Source organism: Debaryomyces fabryi, assembly GCF_001447935.2.
Source record: "Debaryomyces fabryi strain CBS 789 chromosome Unknown contig00214, whole genome shotgun sequence".
In the NCBI taxonomy this organism is placed as follows: domain Eukaryota; kingdom Fungi; phylum Ascomycota; class Pichiomycetes; order Serinales; family Debaryomycetaceae; genus Debaryomyces; species Debaryomyces fabryi.
Genome location: NW_015385640.1, coordinates 1 through 13052, shown reverse-complemented (window position 1 = coordinate 13052; position 13052 = coordinate 1). Strand labels below are relative to the sequence as shown.

General features: G+C 33.9%; 7 protein-coding genes across 7 annotated transcripts; 3 read left to right on the top strand and 4 right to left on the bottom strand.

Annotated features, from left to right (window-relative positions):
• Positions 1–157: 157 nt before the first annotated feature.
• AC631_05473 (telomerase inhibitor) lies at positions 158–554 on the bottom strand (the record flags this gene model as incomplete). Its single annotated transcript, XM_015614302.1, has 1 exon — positions 158–554. A coding segment is annotated over one exon (397 nt), but the record flags the coding sequence as incomplete, so codon positions are not given.
• Positions 555–709: 155 nt separating this feature from the next.
• AC631_05472 (transcription factor TFIIIC subunit) lies at positions 710–4111 on the bottom strand (the record flags this gene model as incomplete). Its single annotated transcript, XM_015614301.1, has 1 exon — positions 710–4111. The coding sequence occupies one exon, from the start codon at positions 4109–4111 to the stop codon at positions 710–712; it is 3402 nt and encodes a 1133-aa protein (XP_015464875.1).
• Positions 4112–4607: 496 nt separating this feature from the next.
• On the top strand, positions 4608–5333 carry AC631_05471 (protein-lysine N-methyltransferase; the record flags this gene model as incomplete). Its single annotated transcript, XM_015614300.1, has 1 exon — positions 4608–5333. The coding sequence occupies one exon, from the start codon at positions 4608–4610 to the stop codon at positions 5331–5333; it is 726 nt and encodes a 241-aa protein (XP_015464874.1).
• Positions 5334–5871: 538 nt separating this feature from the next.
• Positions 5872–6805, top strand: EFB1 (translation elongation factor 1 subunit beta; the record flags this gene model as incomplete). Its single annotated transcript, XM_015614299.1, has 2 exons — positions 5872–5951; positions 6256–6805. The coding sequence occupies 2 exons, from the start codon at positions 5872–5874 to the stop codon at positions 6803–6805; spliced, it is 630 nt and encodes a 209-aa protein (XP_015464873.1).
• Positions 6806–7374: 569 nt separating this feature from the next.
• AC631_05469 (uncharacterized protein) lies at positions 7375–9681 on the bottom strand (the record flags this gene model as incomplete). Its single annotated transcript, XM_015614298.1, has 1 exon — positions 7375–9681. The coding sequence occupies one exon, from the start codon at positions 9679–9681 to the stop codon at positions 7375–7377; it is 2307 nt and encodes a 768-aa protein (XP_015464872.1).
• A 326-nt stretch (positions 9682–10007) lies between these two features.
• Positions 10008–10691, bottom strand: AC631_05468 (uncharacterized protein; the record flags this gene model as incomplete). The annotated part of the gene is made up of 1 exon (XM_015614297.1): positions 10008–10691. One exon carries the CDS (start codon positions 10689–10691, stop codon positions 10008–10010), a length of 684 nt encoding a protein of 227 aa, XP_015464871.1.
• A 583-nt stretch (positions 10692–11274) lies between these two features.
• On the top strand, positions 11275–12933 carry HGT9 (Hgt9p; the record flags this gene model as incomplete). The annotated part of the gene is made up of 1 exon (XM_015614296.1): positions 11275–12933. The coding sequence occupies one exon, from the start codon at positions 11275–11277 to the stop codon at positions 12931–12933; it is 1659 nt and encodes a 552-aa protein (XP_015464870.1).
• Between the last annotated feature and the right edge of the window lie 119 nt (positions 12934–13052).

Genomic DNA, 13052 nt, shown 5'->3' with positions numbered 1-13052 from the left:
TCTTTTTTTTCCTTCTTTATTTTCTTCTTCTTATGCAGTTTATTATCTGAACCCGCTTCTGATTCTTCACTTGAGTCTACGGAGTCTACGGAGTCTATTTTTCTCTTCTTTGAAGTTTCACTATCGACAAGCTTTTTAGATTCTTTGTCCCACGTACTTTGCAAAACATCTCCTTTGATAAATTGAATTCCCCATTTACCATTAATAATGGTATCTTTCCTTTTTCTTTCTATCTCTTTGTTTATTTGTTCCTCTTTCCCATTAAGTCTCCCAAGAATCCTTTGGAAAACATCTAAACCAGCACATTCTCCACTATCAAACTCGTCGCTTTTCTGCTTCTTAGCTAGTTTGGAACCTAATCCCATATTATCATCTTTGATGGAAACCTTGACGTGTGAGGTGGTGGCATGCTCAACTAAACCCAACCCTTTGCCTGGCTTCCATCCCATTTTTTCCAAATACTGATGACCAAATCTGGACGTGTTATTGGACCAGTTTGTATTTCTTGGATCTAAACCAAATCTTTGTTTCACTTTAGTCCCAGCTAAACCCATAATGCTACAAATTAACTCTTCAATCTTCTTCCTTAGATACTACAGCTACAGATAGGAAAATAAAAAAAAAAATTTAAAAGAACTTCTGCGATGTATTCCTGCGTATAAATTAGCATATAAATTCAAACTATATAAATCGAATATACCAATTCAGCTCAATGGCCTAGAATAGAAAACCAATCATTCTTCACCCAATACCCCTGGTTCTTGCCTTTATGGATACAATTAGTTTTCTGAAGCCACTTCATAACACAATGAAAATCTGAATATCCAAGTACTGGCCGCAACTTTGAATAAACAATCAATTCTGGCACACCCGGCCTGAAAACTATATAATAAAGGATGCTTATGATAATCTTTGTCCACATTTGAGTATTAATGTTTCCATTCAAATCAAGCCATATGTGAGAGCAAGCTTTCCCTGTTGGTATTGGTGTACTCTTAATACTCTCTCTTTTCATATATGAATAATCACCGATTGCAATAATATCACAAGCTAGTTTTTCTTTATCGATCAATCTTGATTCATAACCATTAAATGTGTACGACTTATCTACACGAATTAAATCAGCAACTTCCTGTGAAAGAAAATGCAAGAGAGTTGCCATTTGGCCACTTAGGATACCATGCGATAAAATAAGACCCTTAGATGCTTCTGAAATAATTAACATATTATTTTTAAACTCGGCAGCCTGAATGAAAAACTTACTAGTAAAATTTTTCAGGATAAGGGCATTGTGAACTTTATCGGTTAAAATAAATCTGGTGTTCGAATCATCCAAAGAGTGGGAAAGTTCTTTATCTTTAATAAGAGCTAGAGACGCCTCTTTTATAGCCTCATCATCATATTCGGATAATATTTGGTTCACTCTATCACTAGAAAATTTATCTTCAGGCGTGACAAATATAGCTTTCAAAGCAGTTCTCTGTTCATCATATTCCTCTTTCTTAATATCGGGTATCTTACTATACGTGAAAGTTGTACTTGAAAGTATTGATTCTTTTCGTCTCATTGAATTATCTTCAAGTTGTTCAAATATATCTTGCTGGTGATCACTAGATTCTGAGAATATATATTCTTCCAAATTATCATTCACAGCGTCATATAATGGAGATTTATCTACAACATCTAAAATTGAACTGTCTGTATCCCTCCACAAATCCAAAAAGAATTGAAGATTATTAGATTCCAAATCATTTGCTGATACAAACCCATCTTCTATGCCTCTCATTACGACGTACTCAAACGAAGAAATACCTTTCATTACCGCCGCCAATCCACCAACAAGTTTTCTTACCAGTGTCCATTTCAGTTTAATTTCACTAGCATTTACATCTTTAAACAATGTAGCAATTTTTTCAAAATCAATTGCCCCTCTTTTGAAAGTTCGAGAAATAACAACTGCTCTGTATAAAGTGGTTGCATCAGACTTGTCGAACTTAATAGGCAAACGAAGTTTGGTATTAGATGTACTAGTTGCTCCACTTCCTTTCTTGGATGTTGCTTTTCTTTTTCTTTTAGATTTCGACGAGACGAGCGTTGAAAGAGGATCTCCAGTCTTTGCATCAGTCAGCTTTGCATCGACTTTAGTAGATGATTCATTCTCTTCTTTAACGATAATATTGCTTTCTCTGATATTCTCAGATACATGCTGATCTCTTTCAGATAACGATTCCAAACGACCTTTTCTTTCTTTCTTAGTTGGTGGTCTTTTAGGCTGAGAATATATAGTAACTTCCCCTTCAATTATACGTCTGCTTGTTTGATTGTTTGGCCGTAACCCTTTATCTATCAAACATTGCTGTTTCATCTCCTCAATCTTGTCATCCAGTGGCTTGAGATCAGGAGAAGTCAAAATCAATAGTTTTCTAGAAATAGGCTGCCCTGATCTAACAAATTGAATATCTTGAACTTCAAGTTCGCCATTAGTTATTAGCAATGATACATCTCGAGCTAAGGTTTTTTTATCAGTAATAGTTGAATTGCAAAGTCTTTTATCCAATAAGCGGCATAAATTAGCAGTAGTATATGTCACTCCCCCCATATCTTTGATAATATTTATTAGCTCAGTTCTTCTTTTTATTGCTTTTAAGGACCCTGAATGTGTAGATTGTTTTGAGGATATCACTTTTTTTCTCTGAAATTTCAAATTCGAATCTGCTGGGGGCTCAATTGACTGTATTTCACTTAGATTTATGGGTCCATTAATATTAAATTCATCTCTTTCATCTGAAGGAATTGCTTCAATCTTTGATGATCTCTCATCCAGCTGGTATTTATCACTGCCCGGTAATAAAGAAGCAGTTGAGAAGGGTTCTGAAGCTTCCAAGTTGCTAGTGTTATTTTCGGAATTTTTTTTTGGTCTACCTCTAGGCTTTTTAACTTCAGTTTCACCAGCAGCATTAATTTTTGTTTTCTTAACTGATCTTTTACTACTAGAATCCAGCTTTCTTTTTTTAGAATTAACCAACGGTCCCTGTGGCACTTTTCCCAATGGCTTATAATATTTCTTATTCAAATTTTCAAGCGAAATATTTTCAACTGCCGACGAAGCATTCTTATTAGATTTTGACTTTTCAAGAGGCAATGACCCTGAAAAACGCGTACTGAAATATCTATAGAACTTAAACTTTCCTTCAAAATCGTATGCTCTTATTATAGCTGTTTTGTTATAAGCATCGCTATAATTTTTCAAAGCCTTTGGTTTTCCATTATCAATTACATAACTGGTTAAAGAATCCAATAGCTTTATAATCGGACGATAATCTGATAAACCTGTCAAATTCCGTATTAATTCCATTGATGTGGCTCCATTGTTTTCTGTACTCAAAATACTCTGATATAATTGGTTTGATAAAGGAAATATTGTATTAAAAGTCGGAATTGCGTCGTTTTCATAGTCGTCATCTTCTTGGTTTGGATTGTCATCAAGCTCGTTAAAGAAATCGACGTAATCAGAAATTTCATCTGCATCTTTAGGAATATCTTTAATATACTTGATGCAATAAACTAGCTGTGTCTGATTTGGGTCTTTAACCATTAACCTTTCTGCATACCCACGCTTGTGGAGATATTCGATAATACTTCTAAAAAACTTTCCTGATGACCTTCCATTATCCAACTTTAGTTCACTTTTCAAATCCTTAAATCCTCTTAGCTTATTAGGCGCATTCTTTAATGATTGCATGATGAATTGTTTTAATTTACTAACATTTCTTGAACTATCGAAATCTTCCCCGAAATCAGAAGGAGCAGATTCAATTTCATCTTCACTGAATTTCTTATGAATACATAAGCTCGTATGTTGACTAGATTTTTCATTATAGACATTTTTCTTTATGATAAAACCCAATTCTTCCAATTTTCGTAATCTTAAAGTCAAAGACCTTGGGTCTTGGCCTGTAGCCTTACATAAATCCGGTGCATAAATACCATCCCGGCCATATTTTGCTATCTCACATAGTAATTGAAATGGATATTCCCCTAATTGAAGCTTTAATCGTTTTGAATTTCCGACACCTGTTAAATATCTCCATTGAGTTTCAGAACTAGGCATTATTTTAAGGGTTCTTTCAGAGCCCACTTCTTCCAAAAATCTTTTATAGATTGGCAATATTGCCAAAGGCCGATCTCCATCTATTATATACAGATGTTGCGAGGTATCTGATTCGTTATAAAAAAATAGCCATTGCCATATTATTTGTTTCTGAAAGTCATCTAGTGATGGCAGCTGCAATTTGTGTGCCACTTTCTCCCACATTTCACATAGTGAAATGCCATGTTGGCCAGAAAAAGCAAGTGTTTCCAAAATATGAGAAACTAGCTCACTCGGAGGACACGAAAACAGCATAATAATCGCTTATTTAGTATTGATGCTAGGTGTTTATCTATTCCACTACATGTAAACAAGAGGATGTTCCATACAGTTTTCTCGTTTTCTATGTATTTGGTAAATACACTACTGTTATGATGACGACATCGATTTTTTTTACGATACTTGAAGAATCCATTTTTCTTGGTTTCTTTAAAACAAACTTTTTTGATAATAAAAGATGTTGTCAGATGACGAACCTTTAAGCTTGTCTTCCCACGCCTTAGCAGCTCTCGAGGAGTTCAAAAAAGAGGAGGATGAAAGAAAGGAAAATTTTGCATCCTTATACAAGAAGTCTGAAGAGGACTTTGCGGCACTGAAAGATATTACTATTGATACCTTCCAAGAAGACTGGCAGCTCTCTCAGTTCTGGTATGCTGATAAGACAGCCGAAATATTAGGTAAAGCTTTATTAGAAGGGGCTGATGAAGACACTATTATTGTTATTGCAAGTGCACCCTCTGTGTATGCAGCCATTAAAAAATTTCCTCCGGAAGAATTACCAACCAAGCACATTTACATCCTTGAATACGATAGAAGATTTGAACTATTAGGTGGGTCCCACTTCAGTTTCTATGACTATCACAAACCACACGATATTCCAAGTCACCTTAGAAATAAGTGTCATAGAGTCTTAGTGGACCCCCCATTCTTGGAGGAAGAATGCCAGACTAATTCCGCCATTGCCGCGCATAATCTTCTCGTAAAGGACAAATCTGAAAAGACCGTTAATGGTGACTTAAAATACAAGTTAGTCACTTCCACTGGTGAAAGAATGAAGGACGTGATTAAGAAAAATTATCCAGATACCTTCATCACCGATTTCTACCCGGAACATAAAAATGAATTAGGAAATGAATTCAGATGCTACGCTACATTCGAATGTTCCCAATGGAAATCTACTTAACCACCAACGTCTCTAATAATCAACCTAATAACAACACTAGACGCCTGTTTTCTTGTTTTATTTAGAAATTTCTTCCTATTCTTCTTTTTTCTATGAAAGGTTAATATTAATTGTATATCTTTAATAATAACAGGCTTCGATAGCCACTATTTATTCTATACACTTTGTTTTCCAGTTTTTTTTAACTCTTGATTTTATATCTACTCCTTCTGCATCGCTTGTTTCTCTTCCCCTTTGACCCCAACTTTATTTTGTAATAAAGCTGCTTGATGACTGTGTGTTGGTGTTTTGCAACTTCATACAATAGCAGGGCCATATGTTTCTTACCCGGATAAATCATACTCATATTTTATACAGCACTAAAATAGTTTGAAGCGCAAGAGTAAATCTTGTACTAAAACTCATCGCAGCCCTAATTGGAACAACGAACTAATAATTCCAACAATTTCGAAAAATTTTCCACTCATCAGAACTCCTAATTTATTTATTATAAATTTAGCTAACTTTTTCTGAACAGAAATCAATTACAATATCAAAAATGTCTTTCTCCGATTTTTCCAAGGTTGAAACCATCAAATCATTAAACGAATTCTTGGCTGACAAGTCCTACATTGAAGGGTATGTATTAAATCATTTGAATTGAAGTTATTGATTTGAGATACAAACTTTATAGTTTAGGCAATTGGTTGCTTTAATTATGCAATTGCTTACAACTATCAACATTAAAACTATAATAAACTTAATGATGATCCTAATCTTTGGTCCGTGTTTATGAGGTGGATTCAAGACCCACCGTATGAGTGACAAAGAAGATTCTAAATATCAATTCTGAATTTGTTTTAATTATATGGTTTAAATATGTCTGTGACTCACAATCAATTTCGAAGTGGCATAATTAATAGTATACTAACATAGCATCTAGTACCTCTGCTACTCAAGCTGACGTTACTGTTTACAAGGCTTTCCAAAAAGAATTCCCACAATTTGCTAGATGGTTTAACCACATTGCATCTTTCACTGAAGAATTCGCTGACTTACCAGCCGGTAAAGTCCCAGCTGCCTCTGCTGCTGCTGAAGATGACGAAGATGATGTCGATTTATTCGGTTCTGACGATGACGATGTTGACGAAGAAGCTGAAAAAGTTAAACAACAAAGATTAGCCGAATACGCTGCCAAGAAGGCCGCCAAGGGTCCAAAGCCAGCTGCTAAGTCTATTGTCACTTTAGATGTCAAGCCATGGGATGATGAAACCGACTTAGAAGAATTATTAGCCAATGTCAAGGCCGTTGAATTAGATGGTTTAACTTGGGGTGCTCACCAATGGATCCCAGTTGGTTTCGGTATCAAGAAATTACAAATCAACTTAGTTGTTGAAGATGATAAGGTTTCTTTAGACGATTTACAAGGTGCAATTGAAGATGATGAAGATCATGTTCAATCTACTGATATTGCTGCTATGCAAAAATTATAAGCTTTTTATAAGCTTTTAATATATATAGTATTTCTATGCTATAATTATGTTTATTAATCCTACATTTGCGATGTAAAGAATTAGAGTCGAAAGGATATGTAGTATATAGATTATATTCATAAATTCGGTTTGATACGTGTATCGTTTTTGCATAAATGTTTCGATTGATCGATGGCTTGGCATTGCGTATTTGTACTAGTATAGATGGTAGTTAGCTATTAATGAACATATTTATTCAAAACTTAACAACGAAGTAAACTATTTGCTCTTAGTATTCTTTTTTTTCAAAATTTGTTAAAACTTCTTAAATCTACAAAAATTCATTAATCGTTCGAAAATAAAATAATCTCAAACTATATTACTTACTGGCTTTAATAGCAACTAGAGCTTGATTATTCACTAAGTTCTCAGAGCTAATTTCAAAATCATATGTATTGCATGTATCCATGTTGCGAATTATTCCAATAATTAGAGATGTGACAAAGCTAATACTAATACTAATAACTATTCCTCCACCTACTCGTTCTTGATATTTTCTATTGCTAATAGATAATGCATAATGCTGAATTTTAATTATTCAAATTAAAATATTTTGTATCAAACTGAAATAAATCATCAAGGTTATTAACCAGGTCAAGGTTGCTTATATTATCATCATTCCATTGAGACATAAAATCAACAACATCTTTCTTGTCACTAATTAATGTGTCTATTAGTTTGCTAAATTTACCCGCTAATTTATTATACTTTTTTAGCTTATCAAAACTTAATCGTGAAAGCTCAATGTAGTTAAACAATTCCTCGTCACTTGAATAATATTCATCATACACACTTCCCTCTGAATTGTCATTAGTAACTAGCTTTAAGATGGGTATTAATATTGCCTGAAAAAGAAAGTATGTAGCATACCAAGAAGACAAATAATCTAGTTCATTTCTCTTGATAAAGTTATCAATTAATATGACAGTCTCGACAGATGATTTGAAGCAAGCTTTACGACACCTTTTTATCAAATTTAAGTAAGATAAATCAAATGAATTATCATTAGTCGACTCCCACAATATGTATCTAAATATTAGCATCTGTAGATTCTTGTATCTGCATATAAGTCTCAACCTAGATACCGCAAACCACTTTGGGATAGATAAATTGTCATTACCATTGTGAGACCAGCTATTCAATACATATGTGTGTGATTTTTCATCGTCTTCGTCAAAACACAGTGGTAAATTCCTTATAAAATTCTCCAACAATTCATTCATATCTAATAGACCTATCATTTTAGATTTATCATTTTTCAATTTTAATACAGTAGAGTTATAATTATAAATTCGTGTGGATAGTTTCGTAAGTTCAGACTCATAAATCAACGTAGTGTAAATGGTTGGATATGTAACAATACATTCTTCAATGCTTTTACTACCATCCAATAGGTTATCATCAATATTCGATACTGGTTCTAAATCAATTGTACCTAAAGGAGGAATTGTCAATGGTCTGCCAAATGTTAAAGTGGTACCTACATCAAAAAAATACATCCCCCACCATAACCTTTTCCTTATTTCAATATCTTCAAATAATCCTAGTTTATCAATACTATTAATTTCGTGCTTATCAATTCTAACTTCTTTATGCAATCCCAAGCTTGTAGCTATTCTAGTCGATAGACCCAAATAACTCCAACCAGTGTTAGGTTTATTTGTCTTTTGAACATAATTACTTAATAATACAAAACTTTCCAATAATTGAGTATCACTATACTCGAAGATATTTAAGAGTTGAATGAAGCCTTTAACTCTTTGGTAATAAAATGTGTGGATCTTGGAATTCTCTCCTACCTTACACCAAACTCCAATAGCTAATATTGTATTCAATAATACTTGAAAGCTCAACACTTTATTATCATCTTCGCTAATATCAAGATCATACTCATTATATCTTGATTCTTGTCTCTCAATGAATGCTGAGTATTCAGAGAAAAATTTCTTTTTGTTAATGAAAGGGTACACTTTGTAGTAATTTTCAAAGAATGAATTAATCATAATGGACTGAAAGTCAAGATTATCCAATAAGTCTTCAATTTTACCACTATTTATGGATTTCCAAATATTGTTAATTTCATTATCTAGCATATGGTCATTATCGTTTTCTTCATTATTAAAATCATAATTATAATTGTTCAATTTTAGTATGCCGTTCCCATTTTGCCTTGTTTTGGCTTGTAAAAATTTCAATAAACCATTGCTTGAATTGATACCAAAATAACCATTTGAGTTGTCAAAATTCAAACCAATATCATTTGATAAAGCTGCCATCCCATCAATACTTGAATCGTATAAGATCTGCGAATTATTAAAATCATCTCTCTCATCAAACGAATTCAAATCACTTTTTTCTATGTTTATCAAATAATCTTCTGGTTGAAACTCACGTTTCTTTTCAGTAGCACCAACTTTAGCTTTTCTTTGGCTTATTTTGTTTATATTTTTCAATGTAATAGGAATTTCGCTTAGTTCATTTGCAGTCAAATTGATCTGCTTATAGAACTGCTGACTTACATCATCTATGCCACTGCTATCACCATCGTCTATAGAATGTGATTTCTCTATCTCAATTGTTCGTAAAAGCTCGTTAATCTCTACATCTTCAGGCAAAATCCGCTTCAATAAAGATTCTAAGCCGTTAACTCTTTTCTCTACTCTCGTTAAATATGCCCTTGTTAATGGAGTTCTGACTGCTTTAGGAGAGTAAACACATTTCCAACCGTGTTCTTTGCAATTATGACACTGCGGTAAACCCTTTGAACATTTCAACTTTCGTAGCCTACAGGAGTCACAGGCTTGTTGAACACTGCTTCCTCTCTCCTCATATTTCATTTCATACCAATGTTAATCTATATTTATCACAATACTGCCTAAAAGGTATTTGTTAGAACTCGATGTTATGCTAAAAATTAGCCTAAATAAATCGTGACCAGTAACGAAATGCAGTATAATAATTTTCTCATTTCGATCCAAAGAATGCAAAGCTTACATAGAATCGACTAATCAGATTAGTCTATAATATAGATATTGGTATTAATGTGGCTTAAAAATACAGGTGAATGGTAAAATTCACATACCAATATATAGAGTAGAAATTTATAATTATGTAATTGATTCGGATTCGAGTAACACTAGACTTCATGTTTAAGACGTTTTTTTTATTGGTTCATGAAAATCACATCTGGCTGGATAGAATGGTCAATAATATAATTTGCATTTATCAAATCGTTAGACTCAACTCTGTCAACTGACTCGTCTATGGAGGTACATATTCCAGCCAGGATATGTCTTTGCACAAGTCGTTGTTTAATTATGTTCAAATCAGCTAAAATCAACCATTTTTCGTCGCTAAGTGAGTGTAACTCTCTCCATCCATCATCTTTTAGGTGAACATAATTTCCTTCAAGCAAAACAATCTTCATCAGAGGAGATATCTCTATAGAGTTTTCTTGTGGATCCTTTAACTCGTGATCAAAACTTGGTACAAATATAGTAGTGTTTCCGTCTTTTTTGACCTGCTTTACCAGTTCTAAGAGCCGCGAGCTGTTGAAAGTAAATGGAGCTCCTCTTCGTTTTATAAGAGCTTCTGGATTCCTCATATCCATTAGTTCCTTGCGGTAATAATGAAATCCGTCTTGTGGTAAAACAGTAGCAATTTGCAAGCCTAGCATCTTATTAAGGCTTTTGCAAACCTTTGCTGTTATAGTCGATTTACCTGATCCTGGGACTCCTGCCACAGATACAATTAACCTTTGGTTGCTATCTTCCTTTTCATGATACAATCTTATCACTCTTTGGGTCAACTTTTCTATATTTGCATCCAAGTCATTTTCTAAAATCATTCTTAAATTTTCATTCATGATAAAGCCCAACCCAAAAAAAAAATTTAATAGAAAAGCAAAATGAATTAAATAGATTTAGAATGGCTTTCCATTTGATATCATCATTTTAATAAACCTTTTTCATATACTTATTTGTTAACTTCAATTCCATGTTGCAGAAATGCTTTGTGCACACTTTATTGTTCGATTGTACCATTTTCCTATTTTATCATTTTTCGCTCTACTTACTCCCGGAAAAACAGAGAGAATTCGCTATTTGACGTTTCCTTAGCCCTCACATAATTTTTTTATCTAGTAACCTGATGAATACGAGGGTGGGGAAATGTGGAGATTACTACCCTACACAATAGACGCGCTACTCTTTTGGATATATACGGATCAACTTCTGCCGTTGACAATCATACAAAAGCCAAAAGGTTGCCCAAGAGGTGTTTTGTGGAGGGGTGTTAGAACAAGTGTGAATAAGGCGATGCTTTTATTGTAAATTGATAGTTGCGCCGTACCTTATTTATTAAATATAAAAGACTTTCCACAATAATTAGAAATTACTTGATTTCTAATAAGAGAAAACATTGTTAATAAAATGTCTGATTCTATTGGACTTAAAGATAATTCCAGAGGAAATGTTATTACTGTTATGACCAAGGATCCGTTAGTATTCTGTATCATTGCATTCGCATCGATTGGGGGTTTACTTTTTGGGTATGATCAGGGAGTTATTAGCGGGATCGTTACTATGGAATCTTTTGCCGCAAAGTTCCCCAGGATTTTTTCCGATCCTGACTATAAAGGGTGGTTTGTTTCCACATTTTTGCTATGTGCATGGTTTGGTTCATTGATAAACTCTCCTGTTGTTGATAGATTTGGAAGGAGAGATACTATAAGAATAGCTTGTGTTGTATTTGTTATCGGATCAATCTTTCAATGTGCAGGTAAATCAATAAGTATGCTTTTCGCTGGGAGAGCAGTTGCTGGTTTCGGTGTCGGGCAATTGACTATGGTAGTTCCCATGTATATGTCGGAATTAGCTCCACCCTCTGTGAGAGGTGGATTAGTTGTCATACAGCAATTATCAATTACAATTGGAATTTTGATTTCATTTTGGATTAACTATGGTACACAATTTATTGGAGGAACTAGATGTGCCCCTGATCAAGATTACAAAGGCGATTCATTTGATCCATATGTGGATGTTCCACAAGGGGGTTGTTATGGTCAAAAGGACGCTTCGTGGAGAGTACCATTTGGGTTGCAGATTGCACCAGCTTTCATCTTAGGTATTGGCATGTCCTTTTTTCCAAGATCACCAAGATGGCTTTTATCAAGAAAAAGAGAAGATGAGGCTTGGGAATCACTAAATTATTTGAGACGAAGAATTAATCCTAATCTTGTTGATGCTGAATTTAACGAAATTAAATCAGACGTATTATTTGAACAAAAATATAATGATAAAAAATTCGAAGGAAAATCGGGAATATCGTTATATATATCCTCATACTGGGACCTCTTTTCTTCCAAACCAAATTTTAGGAGGGTCTTTATAGGCTCTGCAGTTATGTTCTTCCAACAGTTCATTGGTTGTAATGCCATTATTTATTATGCTCCGACAATATTTAGTCAATTAGGAATGGATTCGAATACGACAGCACTATTAGGGACTGGTGTGTATGGGATTGTTAACTGTCTTTCGACTATTCCTGCTATCTTTGCCATTGATAAGTTTGGTAGAAAAACCTTATTAATGGCTGGAGCAGCTGGGACTTTCGTTTCGTTGGTTATTGTAGGTGCAATAGTTGGCAAATATGGCGATACTTTATCTAAACACAAAACTGCTGGTAGAGCTGCAATAGCCTTCATATTCATATATGATTTTAATTTTTCGTATAGCTGGGCACCAATTGGATGGGTTCTACCATCAGAAATATTCTCTATTGGGATCAGATCTAAAGCAATATCGATTACTACATCATCGACGTGGATGAATAATTTTATTATTGGTTTAATCACACCACGTATGTTAGATACAATGAAATGGGGAACATATATATTTTTTGCGGCTTTTGCCATAATTGCATTTGTCTTCACTTGGTTTGTTATCCCCGAGACTAAAGGAGTACCATTGGAAGAGATGGATTTAGTATTTGGCGATCTAAATGCATTACAAGAAAAGCAGAACTTCTCTCAAATGAATGATTTATCGAGAATGGACTCGCTTAAAGCTACAACAGATATTTCGGAATGATTTTATATTCCCTAAAAATCATAAACGTAAGTAAATTAGTGTAAAAAAATCAAGATTATCCTACTTTTCTTGAAATAATCTCTCCAGAGGGGTTAGTAGAATAGTCTTTTGAAGTAAAT